At 38.1% G+C, this 14,765-nt stretch overlaps 5 protein-coding genes across 5 annotated transcripts; all 5 read right to left on the reverse strand.

Annotated features, from left to right (window-relative positions):
• Nucleotides 1–318: 318 nt before the first annotated feature.
• On the reverse strand, nucleotides 319–1,358 carry LOC101294789 (expansin-A9-like). The gene is made up of 3 exons (XM_004306221.1): nucleotides 1,208–1,358; nucleotides 743–1,061; nucleotides 319–643 (listed from the first exon to the last, which is right to left on the reverse strand). The coding sequence occupies exons 1-3, from the start codon at nucleotides 1,356–1,358 to the stop codon at nucleotides 319–321; spliced, it is 795 nt and encodes a 264-aa protein (XP_004306269.1).
• A 745-nt stretch (nucleotides 1,359–2,103) lies between these two features.
• Nucleotides 2,104–3,404, reverse strand: LOC101295072 (expansin-A32-like). Its single transcript, XM_004306222.1, has 3 exons — nucleotides 3,176–3,404; nucleotides 2,711–3,029; nucleotides 2,104–2,623 (listed from the first exon to the last, which is right to left on the reverse strand). Exons 1-3 carry the CDS (start codon nucleotides 3,402–3,404, stop codon nucleotides 2,314–2,316), a joined length of 858 nt encoding a protein of 285 aa, XP_004306270.1. The 3' UTR covers nucleotides 2,104–2,313.
• A 717-nt stretch (nucleotides 3,405–4,121) lies between these two features.
• LOC101305682 (protein fluG-like) lies at nucleotides 4,122–11,619 on the reverse strand. The gene is made up of 18 exons (XM_004304439.1): nucleotides 11,458–11,619; nucleotides 11,072–11,323; nucleotides 10,782–10,849; nucleotides 10,561–10,676; nucleotides 10,384–10,489; nucleotides 9,845–10,001; nucleotides 9,655–9,750; nucleotides 9,319–9,367; nucleotides 8,938–9,209; nucleotides 8,297–8,469; nucleotides 7,994–8,114; nucleotides 7,569–7,621; nucleotides 7,348–7,477; nucleotides 6,386–6,531; nucleotides 5,950–6,138; nucleotides 5,331–5,563; nucleotides 4,676–4,818; nucleotides 4,122–4,547 (listed from the first exon to the last, which is right to left on the reverse strand). Exons 1-18 carry the CDS (start codon nucleotides 11,617–11,619, stop codon nucleotides 4,485–4,487), a joined length of 2,529 nt encoding a protein of 842 aa, XP_004304487.1. The 3' UTR covers nucleotides 4,122–4,484.
• Nucleotides 11,620–12,231: 612 nt separating this feature from the next.
• LOC101295362 lies at nucleotides 12,232–14,063 on the reverse strand. The gene is made up of 5 exons (XM_004306223.1): nucleotides 13,578–14,063; nucleotides 13,356–13,474; nucleotides 12,812–13,262; nucleotides 12,605–12,724; nucleotides 12,232–12,284 (listed from the first exon to the last, which is right to left on the reverse strand). The coding sequence occupies exons 1-5, from the start codon at nucleotides 13,699–13,701 to the stop codon at nucleotides 12,232–12,234; spliced, it is 867 nt and encodes a 288-aa protein (XP_004306271.1). The 5' UTR covers nucleotides 13,702–14,063.
• On the reverse strand, nucleotides 13,741–14,744 carry LOC101295649. The gene is made up of 2 exons (XM_004306224.1): nucleotides 13,855–14,744; nucleotides 13,741–13,750 (listed from the first exon to the last, which is right to left on the reverse strand). The coding sequence occupies exons 1-2, from the start codon at nucleotides 14,742–14,744 to the stop codon at nucleotides 13,741–13,743; spliced, it is 900 nt and encodes a 299-aa protein (XP_004306272.1).
• Nucleotides 14,745–14,765: the final 21 nt, after the last annotated feature.

Raw genomic sequence — 14,765 nt, forward strand, 5'->3', positions numbered from 1 at the left:
CTACCTACTATATATATATATATATATATATATATATATATATTTCATTCTCTTTACAAAAAATAGATATCACGCTGGATATGCATATGTTATGTTATGTTAAAGATGAGGATTGATGAATGAAAATATGGCAGTAAGATATATGTTAGAGAAATAAGAATGAACATTTATTTCCATTGAAAATTTGGTTAACATACTACACAAAGGTTACTCACAAATCTGAAAAGAAATAGGCTAAGTACAAAAATCAGCCGGCAATGATGATGAGCCTTGCTTATTCATAGGTGAAGATCTTAATTTTGATACATGTTGATGATCCTAATCGAAATTATTCTTGGCTTCATAAGTGTTGCCCAACGCCCAACCCTTCGGGGCAACACATTCCAAATCGACGCTTCTTCCATCACCCGATGTCACTTGGAAGCTAAGCGCCCCTTGTGACTCGCACAATTTTCCGTTGTAAACCCACCTCTGTCCCCACATTCTCGACATCTGCAGCCACTGATCGGGATGCTCCTCCGTTTTCACTTTGACGTCTTTCACATCCCCGGCGCCAGCGACATTCCACACCAACACTTCAGTGAAATAAGGATTCCCAGATAATGTAAATTTGATGCCTCCTTTCTTATGGTCACATGGAATCCTGCATAATAACATGATCGACAGTAACGAATATAGAGTTATGTAAAAATGGAACTAGTAACATGTGTCGATTGAGTCGCAGATTCGTTGATGAAAGTACCTGCGGTATGCGACTGGAACGATGCCGGCCTTGTACTGGGCAATTGTCTCGAACACAGGCCTTGCTATGTCGAAATGTTCACGGGGTTCGTTGCACCATCCTCCGTTATTACTATCCTGCGCGGGGTTGGGAGGGCACTGGTTGGTTGCTGTAACAATGAGACTTGGTTGCCCGGGTTTGCACCATTGAGGATCGTCCTCGCATTTGAGTTCGAAGCATGCACCACACATCTCTCCCTTGTTGAACAATGCATTGCTCAATGCTACTGTCTCCAGGCCATAGCCTTCTTTAACTACATCATGGTATCCACAAGCTCCACCTAGCAGGATGCTCCAAATGGTTCGTAATTAGTAAAACAAGCCAAGATTGAAATGAACTCGATTGATATACGAATCTTTCTGGTCACCACCGTGCATATATATATATGTTACTTATAAAGGGCACAATAAGTAAGTTCTTAATTACCAAATGTATCGGAGCTTCCTTCATAAAATGTTCCATGAGCATGTTTCCATTCAGTTGCCCGGAACTTCGGTGGATGAGCATTGACATGGACAGCATGGACAACAAGAAACAAGACCAGGAATAATGATCCAAACAAAGCTCTCAAACCCATTTTGAATTAACAATTTAATTTAGCTGGTTAATGATCGATGATATCATTTATATATCGATGTTTTTCCTCAATGTGTCGGTTAAAATTAGTGAATACAAATATAGGATGTTTGATCCTGCCTCTATAGTGTAGCTACATCATTTATCTTCTGATTTCCCGCTCTGCCTCAATTATACAAACTAATTTGTTGTCCTTACATTTGCAATATCTACGATCAACTTACCTTTTTTAAAAAGAAGAAAAATCCATTAATAGACTAAGAGATGCATCGAAAGGACCAGTCAGACATGCATACGATTGCGAAGAGCAATTGTTACTGGTCTATCACTATGAATGATATCCATGAGTAATTGATTGTCTCCAACACCTAGCCAAATTTTACGCCCAACTCTTTGAGAAAAGGAAAAGAATAACCACGTACATTACCTGAGAGAGATGGATTATTTTAATGTTAGAAGGAAACGTAACAAACTAAATCCAGTTTTCATGACCAAAAATTCCTCAACATGCATATGGAACACTCTCATTGATCAATGAACCTTTTTACAACACACACATACGTGAACAGTGAAATACAGTCAGTTAGCTCAAGAATAGAAACTTTAGGGTTTTGATTTACAGGGGTAAGAGTGAATTAAATGTAACTGGAAACCCTTCATATAATATGTCCTCTATTAATATTTAAAGGGGTAAGAGTACAGTATATATACCCGTTAATTACATCGAAAGTTTGAATTTCAAAATGAAAAAAAAAAAAAAAAAAAATACTACATGTGCTTTTACAGTATCGCTAGTCGATTTTGTAGCTGGGCAATCCCTTCTTATGCTGATTGACCACAAATTAAGCTTATTTGGACCTTTTTAATCATCTAAGTTAACGCAGTCAGCTGCTTTCTTAAACAAATACGAATTAGAACATACATGAGCTACCGGTTGAGCATGTACAGCAGCTTTCCTAGGCAAAATTCTTGCCCTGGAAGGTTTGGCCAAACTGCCAGTTCTGAGGGACTATATGCCATGAGGTTGAGGATCTTCCATCACTCGACCTAACTCGGAAGGTCAGTTTCTCACCAGCCATCTTCTGGTCAGTCACCCACTTCTGACCCCAAAGCCGCTTCAGAGGCGTCCATTTCAGGTTCCGGTGGCCCTTTACTTCAACGCTGGTCACATCTCCGGCACCTGCAACGTTCCAGACCAATACTTGGTTGAAGTAAGGATTCCCTGTTATTGTGAACTTCATGCCTCCTTGCTTTTGGCATGGAACCCTGCAAATGTAAGCAAACCCTAATAAGGTACTATCCATTCCCATTATGAGTAGGAATATTCACTAAACAAAGGTAATATTTAAGTACCTGCGGTAAATGACAGGAGTAATGCCGGCCTTGTCCTCGGCAATTTTGCTGAATGAAGGCCTGGCTATATCGAAATGTTCACGAGGTGGATTGCACCAACCTCCATTATCACCGGAAAGCTGATTATTTGGGGGGCAATTGTTGGTGGCCGTAACAAAAAGAGACGGTTGTCCTGGTTTGCACCACTGAGGATTATCCACACATTTGATTTCATAACATGAACCACAAGCCTGCCCATTGTTGAACAAAACATTGCTCAATGCTACTGTGTCCAAGCCATAGCCTTCTTTAACTACATCATCGTATCCGCAAGCTCCCCCTGCGCTCACAATTAGCGAATGTTTCAAATGCAAGATGCAGCACATGGAAGATTTAAGGTTAATCTACAATTACATATTGGATGCTAAATCACCATGCATGGTACTCCTTTTTCTAAAGGAGATGAAGTTAGAGGATTAGTCATACCAAATGTACCGGAGCTTCCCTCATAGCATGTGGCGTGAGCATGCTTCCAAGGGCCGGTAACGAACCTTGGCCTGTGGTTGCGACCCACTAAATGAATTTTGCCCTTGCTGCCTGCACCAGCCCCTGTTTCTCTATCCCATGGCCATGCAAATGCATGAACATAATGTGGCAGCAAAGGAAGAACGAGCAGTAATATTGAACCCAAGAGGGCGTGAAATACTGATGCCATATATGATATGAGAAGTGATTTGGGTTTTTCAATTGGTTTTACTATAGATTCTTGTGCAGCGCAGATTTATAAGGGTCTGGAATATAGGTAAATGTTTAATCTGTAATATCCCGCCTATTTCGGTTTACTTAGATTTGGAAGGATGCGAATGATCCAAGTCGTTAGGATGCTCCTATATTTTCACCAGAGTGAACAATATTAGTCATTGGCCAAATACTTTGTTATGAAATATACCAAGGAATATAAATGGCAATTGGCGTGAAAGATTTTCTACCTTTGATTTTGTGTAAGAAATTAGGTATAGCTATGTATGAATATGCTTCCGACGGTCCTGAATAAAGTTACAATGTTGGTGTAAACCAAATCCATTTTAGAGGATAACAGTACTTCGATTCAGTTTTCCTATTCTGGTTGTCTGCAGAAAAATGTGTCCTGTTGGATATGTTATAAACCTCAATATCATATCATGAGCGCATTTGCATTATATCTATCATCCAGAAAATATATGCAGTTTCCGCTTCCAAGTCCAAGAAACACCTTATCTCTCACAGTTGTCGAGCTTCTAGCTTCGACAGTCACATCGAGGATCTGCCATGTCCAACAAATAATTAAGATCATCGATCTGACGATCTCTACTACAAGATTGTTCATTTCTATCCATTTTGGTTTAGGACTACTTTGATCAAACTTGAGCATCAAAAACAGAGCTAGCATTTTCATTCGCTAAATGCTTTAAAACAAGTAAAATCTTACCTTTGGAGGACTTGATCAAAGTTGGATCCTTGTTTTCACTTTAGTAGAAGTGAGTTTGCAATTTCTACTTTCTTGCCATGGTAGTATGGTACATATCTTACTACCATACATATTTTGTAGTATGGTACAAAATATTATTTTGGTATAAAAGGTGTATACATAGACATACATATATGTACACACACACACACACACGAGTATGTATATGTATGACATTCCTCAAATGAGGATTCCCCGTGCTTGTATTATTCCTCAAGTGGCAACTGATGATCAGAAGTAATGGAGGTCTGGAAAAGGGCTAGACAAGGAAAGTTCAAGATAGTAAGCTTAATAGCGGTGTATAAGTTGCTTGTATGCATCTTTGTGCTTGTCGTAGTAGTCAATTTCTGCCTGCAGACAAAATTGGGAACAATACAAGTATTCGTCATTTGAAAAAGGGTATCAAATCTTTTCAACGAGAGAAACTGTAGTTCAACAAACGGTATGCAAATCTATTAGGAATAATATTTAGAACATACCTTACGGACCCCCTTTATGGCAACCAATAGCTTTTCCCCAATGAAATCTTTGAAAAGATCATCTTCCTTTAAAGCTTCTAATGACTCCGAAAGTGACTTTGGTAATCTTTGTAGTTCTCCTTCAAGGCTAGAAGGATTTGTATCTGTTGACGAAATATCATTAAAATGTTAGACAAAACTGTAAAATATTCTTCCAAATGATCGAATGGTATACATTATGCATTCAATAAGACCACAACCTCCAATTTTCTTACTTGTCATGAACGAGTATGCACTAAACTCATGACAAATTAACGGAGATAGTGAAAAATCATTGTCAGTGAAGAAAAAGTAGTTGTACTACCAAAAGGAAAAATATTTTATTTTCTGGAAAATCTGTCAAATGCACCATCAGAATTTGGCAGTAATCTAGTTCAGTGCAGATGACACACAGAAAGATTGAATCAAAATGCCACAATAGGTGCTAGTGTTCAACTTATAGAATAATGATACATATCATGCATAGGTCTATATGTATTATCAGTATTCCAAAAACAATGATTGTTACAAAATAGTCACTTGCATAGAATGAGACTGACCAGAAGTACTAACATGGTCAATTACAGCAATTCCATCTTATATTTAAACCCATATTTTTAACATTACGTAATCTTACCAATAGGTTTGGGGAGACAAAGTTGCCTCCTAAGACCATCAATGCCAGCAGCTAGTATTGCAGCCAGGCCCAAGTGTGGATTTGCACACCCATCAAATGACTTGATCTCGAAGTTGCTCACCAAACCAGATTGGATTCCAGGTGGGCATGCAGTTCTTAATGGAGCTTCCCTGTTTTCTTTTCCCCAGCACTTGTATGCTCCACTCCAAGTATTAGGTTGTATCCGGTCATAACTACAAACAGATAATATAATATATTATAGACATGAGAAGATGATCACATGAGTTATTTTCGACTAACTTATACACCCAAAATATTCTGGAAGCACAAACTTTCGAAAATCATACCCAGTCTAAGAGATGGTAAAATATTCAACAGATAATAATTATATTATAAATAAGAGAAGGTAATATTGTTCTATAACTTTGTTTTTCCATCTATAAGAAGGTCAGTAAAACTGATCCCTGAAAATGGAAAGACTAATGAAAAGTCTGAGAATTTTTTTTTTTTTTTTTGGGGGTTGGGGTGGGGGAAGGAGCACAAGATATTTACAAGATAAATTACTATACGGTAGGGAGAACAAGGGGACAAGTGCAGAGTCTGGCAGGAATGTGGGTACCTATTCGGAATTGGAGCTGTAAATGCCAAAACTGCAGGGAGATGATATAGAACTCCTGCCATAAATTCCTCCCCAACCTTGGACATCCCATGCTGAGAGGATCCACCAGATGCCATGAATACATTTTTGCCATTCTGCCACAAACTGAGATGTACATGGGCTCCAGAGCCAATCTCATCCAGCGCATACCTGCCGAAGAGACAACACAGTTATGCAGAGACTCTTACAACATGGAGCAGAGACTCTTACAACATGGAGCATGACAAACAATATTTTCACAGCTGTCATGACCCATGAGGAGACAATTTTACAGACTGAACCATGTACGAAGTATTGTTCACCAAAATACCCAAATCCAAATTTCTTTCAATCTAGTTGAAATCACAGCTTATTGCACTAAAATATGTAACTATGTATGGCAACATCAAGAACCTACTTCGGCATAAAGGTCGCCAACAATCCGTGTTTTCTTGCAATGGCCCTAATAACTTCACGGGTATAAATCAAGTTGTCAGCAGCATGCAGGCAAGCTGTGTGCCCTAGAGCCATCTCAAACTGACCTTTCCCACTTTCTGCATGTAACTACAGTTTGTAACATGGATGATAAAACAGTAAGTAAAAATGTAAAATGTATGTATATATATATATATGTGTGTGTGTGTGTGTGTGTGGGCGTGTGTGTGTGTTATATATATATAGATATATACAAAAAAGGGGATCCCTTAGTGGAAGGGCCCTGTGTGTGTGCACACACACAGAGAGACCTAAAGTGATCTAACCACCTGTATAAAAATAAATTGCATAACTAGAAGTGGTGGAGGCTAGAGAATACTATTACTTAAGTTAGCTACTTGACAGATCAGGACTATGTCTGTCAGTGTATACATGTTTTAGTCTTCTATTTCAATCTATCACACATGCCTCCAGGAAATGTTCAAGCTATCAAGCATCAACAACATATACAGCAATATATGACTGGACCAAAAAAGAAAAAATCTAGACAGAAGTAGATCATGGATAAAACTATCCAACAAGCAAAAGATCTAGACAGAAGTAGATCATGGATAAAACTATCCACCAAGCAAAATATCAGTTCACCAGAAAATCAAGATCAAATAAATAAACTTCTAAGTATTAGTCATGTGAAATAGTGCAGTAAAAATATTGTAAATGACAGCATTTGCTAGCTATGTCATGTCCAAAATGGAAGGATACTCTATCCGTTTTTTCCTCATAGAAGTTCAAGTCACCATGGTGGTTTAAGGAACCCTTATAGCGTCTTGGAAAATAAATAATAAAAGACTGGATATCAAATTAGTTACCCAAGGATCTCATTTCAAATGGCAATTTCCTCATACAAATATAAGAAGCAATCATAGCATCAGTTTTCTTCTGCACCTGTTCTACAGTTATATTCAGGGACTGGAGAGCAGCAATAACTTTGTGAAACAAAGGGGAAGCAGCATCATACGATGATGGGGAACAGTATGGTGTTGAGTCAAATGGTACCCATTCTTCTTTTCCATCCCTGTACAAGTTTTTATTTGTGTACCACAAGTCACAACGTGTGTGCAAATACCCAAGTTACAAACTTAATCAGATATGGGAGTATCTCATACCTTAGTGTACTCTTCAAGAGAAAAAATTCATTTTCAAATCCTGCATTCATTTCCTGCACAAATAGCATTTAAGTTCTGTGTTTATTTCGTTTTAAGTAGAAAACATACATTATTTATTAATGAATAAGAGTACATATTAGCAGTCCATCTACAATGTGAGCAGAAATTCAAGCAGTGCAAAGCCCTGTGCACTGTTTTTCTAAGAGCATCTAACCATTTTCTACCACTATTAAAATCCAATATATTGACAAGTAACTCCCTGGGCCAACATGTAAGAGGGAGTCCTTTCTATATGAAATCCCTATAGCAACATAATTTTTAGAATTTCCACCCCTAAGCCTCTTTTCTCTAGGGAATGATACAAAAACAGCATTAAAATTGATATCAAAGTAATTGTATCTAAGATACAAACAATCTAAACATACCAAGTTGAATTCATCTTTCAAAATTTTTGAAACCCTCTGCAAGGTCTCTCTCGGGCAGTATTCCCATGCTTCACCTGGTTTAAGATGCATGTTGGCCAAAACCATTTCCTCTTGTTCTACCCTGTTGAGGAAAAAATTGATATTAATAAACTAGTCATGAACCATGCTACCAGATTTAGGAGCAGTGTTTTGTAAATGTAAGTTCATCCTCCATACCAGGAATATAAATACTATCACTATAACAAATAAATTTTTACTTGAGCATAAACACAGCTTTCTGAAAACTCAAAATCTACTCAGTACCATGGAATTCTCCATTTAGTCGATAAATCAGGCATGAGTCTGATCTCACCCACACCAGTCAAATTAGTCTCATCAGCGGGACCATCAGTGAATGAAGTCATTCCCATACAAGCAAAAGTCAAACCAATGCCATTTTTTGTAACAACGTCATTGAACCGCTTAGCAGGAACAACCTGAACCAATGATGGACAACAAATGAGAGAAATGAAATCGACACAATTAATTCGTGCAAATTCAAGAAGTCACTTACAAAGTAGATTTGTTTGATAATATCCCCAAAACTGAATATATGAAATACCATGAATGAAGCATACAAAGGCAAGGTTGTATATATGCAGGGTTGTGGTATGCATGCCATACTGGTATAGAACATGCCAACAATGAAATTGATGAAGGATAAATAGCAAGCAGTTTCACAAGAGATCTCCCAATATATATTAGTAAATGAACCAATTGACTTTAATTTGTAAAAGACAGTAGAATGAGATGAATTTCCGTTTAGCTTAAAATAATTAGTTGTTTTTCTATAGAAAGCATAGGTGTTACTTTCTGACTTGTGAATGCAAAATTGTACAGTTAAGAAGCAACTTAAAATACATCTATTCCAAAATGAAACTAAAAGGAAAAAGAAAAGAACTCACACGACATCTTTGCTGTCCTGATGCATCAGCCCAGAAAACACGAACAAATGAGACATGATTTTCCGAGTCATTACTCTTCACCTTCACAAAGTTAGAGGATACACTGTTGGCTAAACCAGAAGATCTGACAACAAGATCAATCTTGTAAAACTGAACTGCATTTTGTGAAAAGATGTTTTTAGCAGCCTCAATAGCCTCCGGAATTGAGAGATCACCGTCAGCACAGGCCTCATGTAGAACTGAAAAGACAACTTCACGTGCCTTTTTTGCACCTGTCAATCACAAACATGTGCGCGCCAAGGCTCATAAGCATCTTTTGTAGACTAAAATTATCTTGATCAAGAATAAGTCCGATGGTAAATTGATATTACTTTAACACACCTAAGTAAAAAGTTTCAGGAAACGCATATCCATCAGTGCTGAACATGACCTGCAAATAAATCACATTGGATGTATTCATAAGCACAAAAGCATGTGCATGGCCATGTACATAGAGAAGAAAGATCATTTCCCCTTACAAATCACTAGAAGACAGTTCTAGAAACAATAACATGGAGAACATTCAGAAATTTATCTGGAGTTTATTAAGAAGAGTCTCTCTATCCGTCTTTGAATGCATATTTTATTACTTCATCTTTCTTACATTTTCATCATTTCATCTTTCTTACAGGCTTCAATTTTGATTAAAAAAAAGGCTTCAATTTAGTATATTCTTACCTTCTTAATTGGAGCTAGCTCCAAAAGTTCTTTTAGTGAAGATATCATCCCATGGACACTGAGCTTGGGTATGGCCAAGCCAAAGTCGAGGTAGACCTGTATATGAAAACGGTTATCATCTACAATGACTTGACAGTTTACATCCAATGTCCAAAAAAAATATTTAATTCAATGAAATTGCAAATATCACCTGGGGATAAACAGAGGCTAGATATGACGCTTCCTTTGAAAACGGGTAGGACGCATGTAACAGAACAATACGGCTTTTAGAAAATCTCTTGTCCTCAAGCATTTCCCGGAGATGAAGGGGATTGGACAGCCTCAAGTCCAAATCTTTGTCGCCAAAACTAGTTACATGTGAAAAGTGTGGATCAGTTATATGCAAAGAATATACAACTTTGAACAATCACAAAGCAACTGATCACCTAAGAGCTTTTGCATTCTAGTAAATAGGTTGGAGAAGTAGAACTAGTCCTTAAAATCATAAAATTTGGTCAGCAACTCCTAAAAATGGATAAGGTCTGAATTTACTTCCTTCACATCACTGTTCCTAAAGAATTCATCATTAGTGTTTTTCTAAAATTGACTTAATTTTCTTACGTGAAAGAAGTAATCAGTTAACAAGAGTAGTATTCCCTCAAACAAAAAATTACAGATTTTTCTATCATATTAGTAGTAATCATTCACACAATGCACAACTATTTTGATAATCTCAATACTCTCCATTACCCTGTATGTATCTGCATTGGCAAGTCAAAAAGTACAGCAACCTCCAAACTACGAGTGAAAATATAGTCGATAAAACTTTTATTTGATATGCGAACAGGCTTTCCAGCTGCAGAGATAGAATAATTAGCACACATTCCGTTTAACACAGATAAATCAGCATCTAAATGCAGTACTCACCCTGTTGAACCTCAGAAAGACCTTCCTCGACATCTTTCCTATTGACATGCGTACTAATTTCCAGCCCGCTGCGATATGCAGCTATACTTTTCAAGCCGAAAATCTTATCAGCCAATGTAGAATAGGGATTAAGAGAACCAACTCAAAACACAGGAGTTCATTTTTATATCATTCAATGAAAAGGTGACAGAAAATATATCACAAGGTAACTGAAAGGATATGACTTCAACTTTCCAATGAATGTTTCAGTGAACACATCCAATGTCCAAGAAGATCCACCCAGCAACTCCTAAAAGGAGCACAAAATAATACGAATGAGAATATTATAACAACCATGACAAAACAAACATATCACAACCATTGACCATCCAATCTTCTGCGCAAATTTCACCTCATTTGCAATTACATTGCCGAAAAAAAGTACTCAAATCCTGCTATAACATTCAATCACTAAATGTGCGAGCAAATGAAATTCATATAAACATTTCAAGCACATTAAAACGAGCCTCACCTCATCAAGAATCTGCTCAGCCAGACTCTCAATCCTCAAAATCCTCCCAACCACAGGCGCGGCACTCTTATGCCAATCAATGCCATACATTTTATCCAGCTTCAGTCCATCATCAATAAGCAATGCCGAGATTCTCGCCGCCTCAAAGCATCTCGAGCTAATCGCCTCTACTCCGGCGACTCTCCGGTGCTCCTCAACTGCTTCCAAGCTCTTCTCGCACCCGTAGAGCTCCGCAACCTCCTTCAAACTTCTCTGAAAAATCAATCCAACACAATCGCATTAAAAACATTTCAAGTTTGACTCAAGTTTGACCGGCAGGTAGCTAAGTCCGGAATCTCCAATCGGATTTCAAATCCGGTAGAGAAATGGAAGAGATAGGGAGGGACCTTGAAGGAGAGGGAATGGGGGGCGTGGGATAAGGCGGCGCCATCGGCTTCGGAGAAGGCTTTGATGAAGGGGAAGGAGGAGTCGACGGCGACGAGGTTGTGTGCGTGGGCGTCGACTAGCTCCGCCTCCTCCACCGCCGTGCGCAGCTCCGAGAAATCCATCTCTAATTCTCTATCTCTATTTCTTTCTCTCCGAGTCAAACTCTAAGACTGAAGTGGAAGCAGTGAACTGGCTTCAATATATAACTGAGACGCCGTCAAGAATCGTCTATCTCTACTTTTAATAATTAAACGCCGTCGACAATCCTCCGTTTCTTTCCATTTTTCTTTTTTTATAACTGAACACCGGCCGTCAAGAATTTTCATTTGTCCACATTTTTCGTCAGGCAAAATTTGTAGCGTATGCTATTGCCAACTAAGGACATTGTTGATCATCTCCCCAGTTGTGTGATTTCAATTTCCCTCAGCATGTTGCTGTTGCTTTGAATTTCAACCTCTTTAGAACCCGGATGTTTAGAGGGTCCTCCTTGTAGTACACATTTCGCATTGAAAAAAAAAGCCTAGTGCTGCTTTTCTTGGACATATGTTTCCTGAAAGACCAAGGAAACTGTACATCATATAGCGTAAAGGACTCCTTTCTTCGTTAGATATTTTCCAGTTTCCTCATAGACCAAGGGAATTGTACAGCAAAAAAGTCAAGAAATAGGAGGTCCTTTCCTTCCTTTGTTAAGTTTATTTGTATCAATGTTTTAAAAGGCTAAGGCGTAGCCGAGGCTATGGAGCGAGAGCCTCACCAAGGCGTAAGCCTTGAGGCGTAAGGCGTAAGCCTTTTAGAAAAAAAAAAATTATTCATGTCATTATTCCTCCTATATATAGCACATACATTACAATCAACACAACATTATATATGATCATTCATTCCTAGTAAGGACTCAAAACAATGCAATTCAAGCAAATCACTAAACATAAACACATCCAAAAGGTCAAGTTAAAAGATCAAAGTACACTAGATAGTCTTGCAAGATCAAAAGATAATAAAATAAACTTCATGCTTCAAAGTCATCATCATCATCAATTAAGATATCTCCATCCAAACTATCATCACCATCACTATCACCCCCATCATCACCATCATCATCATCACCACCTTCATCATCATCATCACCGTATTGGAAGAGAGGATTAGTATCATCAAACCGATTACTTCTAGTATCATCATCTACAATGTCATCAAGAAGCATTGATTTTCTTGGTGCTTTTCTCTTACCTATGCAAAATGGGATAGACAATTATTCAAAGAGTACTAAAATTAATGTTACCAATTAATCGAACATAAAGTTTCCAAAGAACTTACTTGAACTTTGTCCTTCCATAAATTTCCTTTTATAGAAAAGGATAGGCTCATCAAGAGAAGGTGTAGGCTCACGGGAAGGAATAGGCTCACGAGAAGGAGTAGGCACATGAGGAGAAGAAGGCACATGGGGAGGAGGAGAAGGCACACGGGGAGGAGGATCACGATTAATTAGGCTACTTTCATATGTACCACTTGGCACATTTCGGATCGCTCCATCATCCAATGTCAATTCTTCCACATTGTCCTCAATCCAATGTGGATCGGTGGGAAGAACCGGATCCTCTATCTCGGTTATCCATTCATCATCCGATTCAATCTCTTCCACAACAATAGGATCGGTCATTGTAGCGTTTCTCTTCAAAGTCCTATCTCTTAGAGCAATATTATACTTCACATAAACTAAGGCATGCAACCTCTTATGCTCAAGTCTATTCCTCTTCTTAGTGTGAATCTATAATTAACATAATGCAACAATTTAGTATGGTGAAATTTAATAATTTATGACCTATAAACTATTCAACTTAGATGGGATGAAATAACTTACCATTTCAAAAGTGCTCCAATTCCTTTCACACCCCGATGCACTACAAGTAAGGGAAAGGACCCGAGTTGCAAAATTCATCAACTCCGGTGTTTGTGTCCCATATTTCTCCCACCAAAACACTATGAACACAAAATAATATAGATTAATAAACTTATAAAATCACAATCATATAAATACTTGGTTTGCATTTTAAAGTAATACAAGTTAAACAATTAAACTAACCGGGTGATCGGATTTTTCTAGTAGATTCGGCCATTGCACTTCCAAACTTCCCAAGTTTTCGCTCATAAAGGTCCAATTGTATTTCCGCTTGGATACGAGCCTCACCATCAAGCATCCTATCCATGCAATCTTCCAAAACCCCTTCTTCACATGCTCGGTATTTTTAAAATTTTCTTCATATCGAAATTGAGGGTTCAAGTAATAACCCGCCGCATGCAATGGTTGATGAAGTTGTGGACTCCACCTATTATCTATTCTCTTCCAAATAGGTGCATACTTCGCTTCCACATTTCCAAGATTACTAGCAATCTTGTCTTTTGCGGCATCTATCAACTCAAAAATAAATCCCATGGCGGGTCTCACTTCTGAATCAACCTCTCTCAAGACACAAACAAGAGGCAAAACACTCTTGATGCAATAGGCAATATGGTTCCAAAAGTTTCCATCACGGAGGATATACTTCTTCACATCATAAGCATCTTTATGTTTTGTACAACCACAATCATGCCATTCTTTAGATTGAAACATACTAATAAGAGCTGCCTTTTGCTTATATAGACTTTGGAGAGTGAGAAAAGATGTGGCAAACCTTGTAATCGCCGGCCGAATAATCTCCTTGTTGCCGGTAAATTTTCTCATGATGGAAAGAACTTGTGTATGCCCATAAATAAATTTCACAATTAGCTTAGCTCTTTGAATGGTAGTTTCAAAGACCTTCAACTTGCTAATGTCCTCCAACATCAAGTCAATGCAATGAGCCGCACAAGGAGTCCACCATAATTTGCTTCTTTGCTTCATTAGCTCCTTTCCCGCCCACTTATAATTAGAAGCATTGTCGGTAACTATTTGGACAACATTCTCCTCCCCTACCTCCTCCACAACATTATCCAAGTAATTGAGCATCAACTCTCCATTTTTAATTGTATCCGATGCATCAACGGATTTCAAGAACCATGTACCTTTAGGGCTATTTACTAAAAAGTTTAGTATAACCCTACTCTTGCCATCCGTCCAACCATCCGACATAATAGTGCATCCATACTTGCTCCAATCTTTTTTATGATCTACCATCAACTTTTGAACATCTTCAACTTCATCCTTCAAAATCCAAGTCCTTAGCTCATGACTTGTAGGAGGTTTAAAACCCGGACAGTATTTGGAAACCATCTCCAATGCCGCAAAATAGTA

Source organism: Fragaria vesca, linkage group LG6 (assembly GCF_000184155.1).
Source record: "Fragaria vesca subsp. vesca linkage group LG6, FraVesHawaii_1.0, whole genome shotgun sequence".
Lineage (NCBI taxonomy): Eukaryota > Viridiplantae > Streptophyta > Magnoliopsida > Rosales > Rosaceae > Fragaria > Fragaria vesca.

Bases quoted from the DNA above. Each gene is read 5' to 3' on its own strand.
- LOC101294789 (XM_004306221.1), bottom strand. From the start codon at position 1,358: ATGGGTTTGAGAGCTTTGTTTGGATCATTATTCCTGGTCTTGTTTCTT. The intron at 1,062-1,207 runs GTAATTAAGAAC...GCATCCTGCTAG, and splicing joins AGGAAGCTCCGATACATTTG to GTGGAGCTTGTGGATACCAT. The intron at 644-742 runs GTACTTTCATCA...GTTATTATGCAG, and splicing joins GTTCCAGTCGCATACCGCAG to GATTCCATGTGACCATAAGA.
- LOC101295072 (XM_004306222.1), bottom strand. From the start codon at position 3,404: ATGGCATCAGTATTTCACGCCCTCTTGGGTTCAATATTACTGCTCGTT. The intron at 3,030-3,175 runs GTATGACTAATC...TTGTGAGCGCAG, and splicing joins GGGAAGCTCCGGTACATTTG to GGGGAGCTTGCGGATACGAT. The intron at 2,624-2,710 runs GTACTTAAATAT...TTACATTTGCAG, and splicing joins ACTCCTGTCATTTACCGCAG to GGTTCCATGCCAAAAGCAAG.
- LOC101305682 (XM_004304439.1), bottom strand. From the start codon at position 11,619: ATGGATTTCTCGGAGCTGCGCACGGCGGTGGAGGAGGCGGAGCTAGTC. The intron at 10,677-10,781 runs ATATCCTTTCAG...TCCCTATTCTAC, and splicing joins TTCATTGGAAAGTTGAAGTC to ATTGGCTGATAAGATTTTCG. The intron at 6,139-6,385 runs GTAGGTTCTTGA...TCTCTTCGGCAG, and splicing joins TTGGCGACCTTTATGCCGAA to GTATGCGCTGGATGAGATTG.
- LOC101295362 (XM_004306223.1), bottom strand. From the start codon at position 13,701: ATGGATAGGATGCTTGATGGTGAGGCTCGTATCCAAGCGGAAATACAA. The intron at 13,475-13,577 runs GTTAGTTTAATT...TTGTGTTCATAG, and splicing joins TAGAAAAATCCGATCACCCG to TGTTTTGGTGGGAGAAATAT. The intron at 13,263-13,355 runs GTAAGTTATTTC...TGTTAATTATAG, and splicing joins ATTGGAGCACTTTTGAAATG to ATTCACACTAAGAAGAGGAA.
- LOC101295649 (XM_004306224.1), bottom strand. From the start codon at position 14,744: ATGGTTTCCAAATACTGTCCGGGTTTTAAACCTCCTACAAGTCATGAG.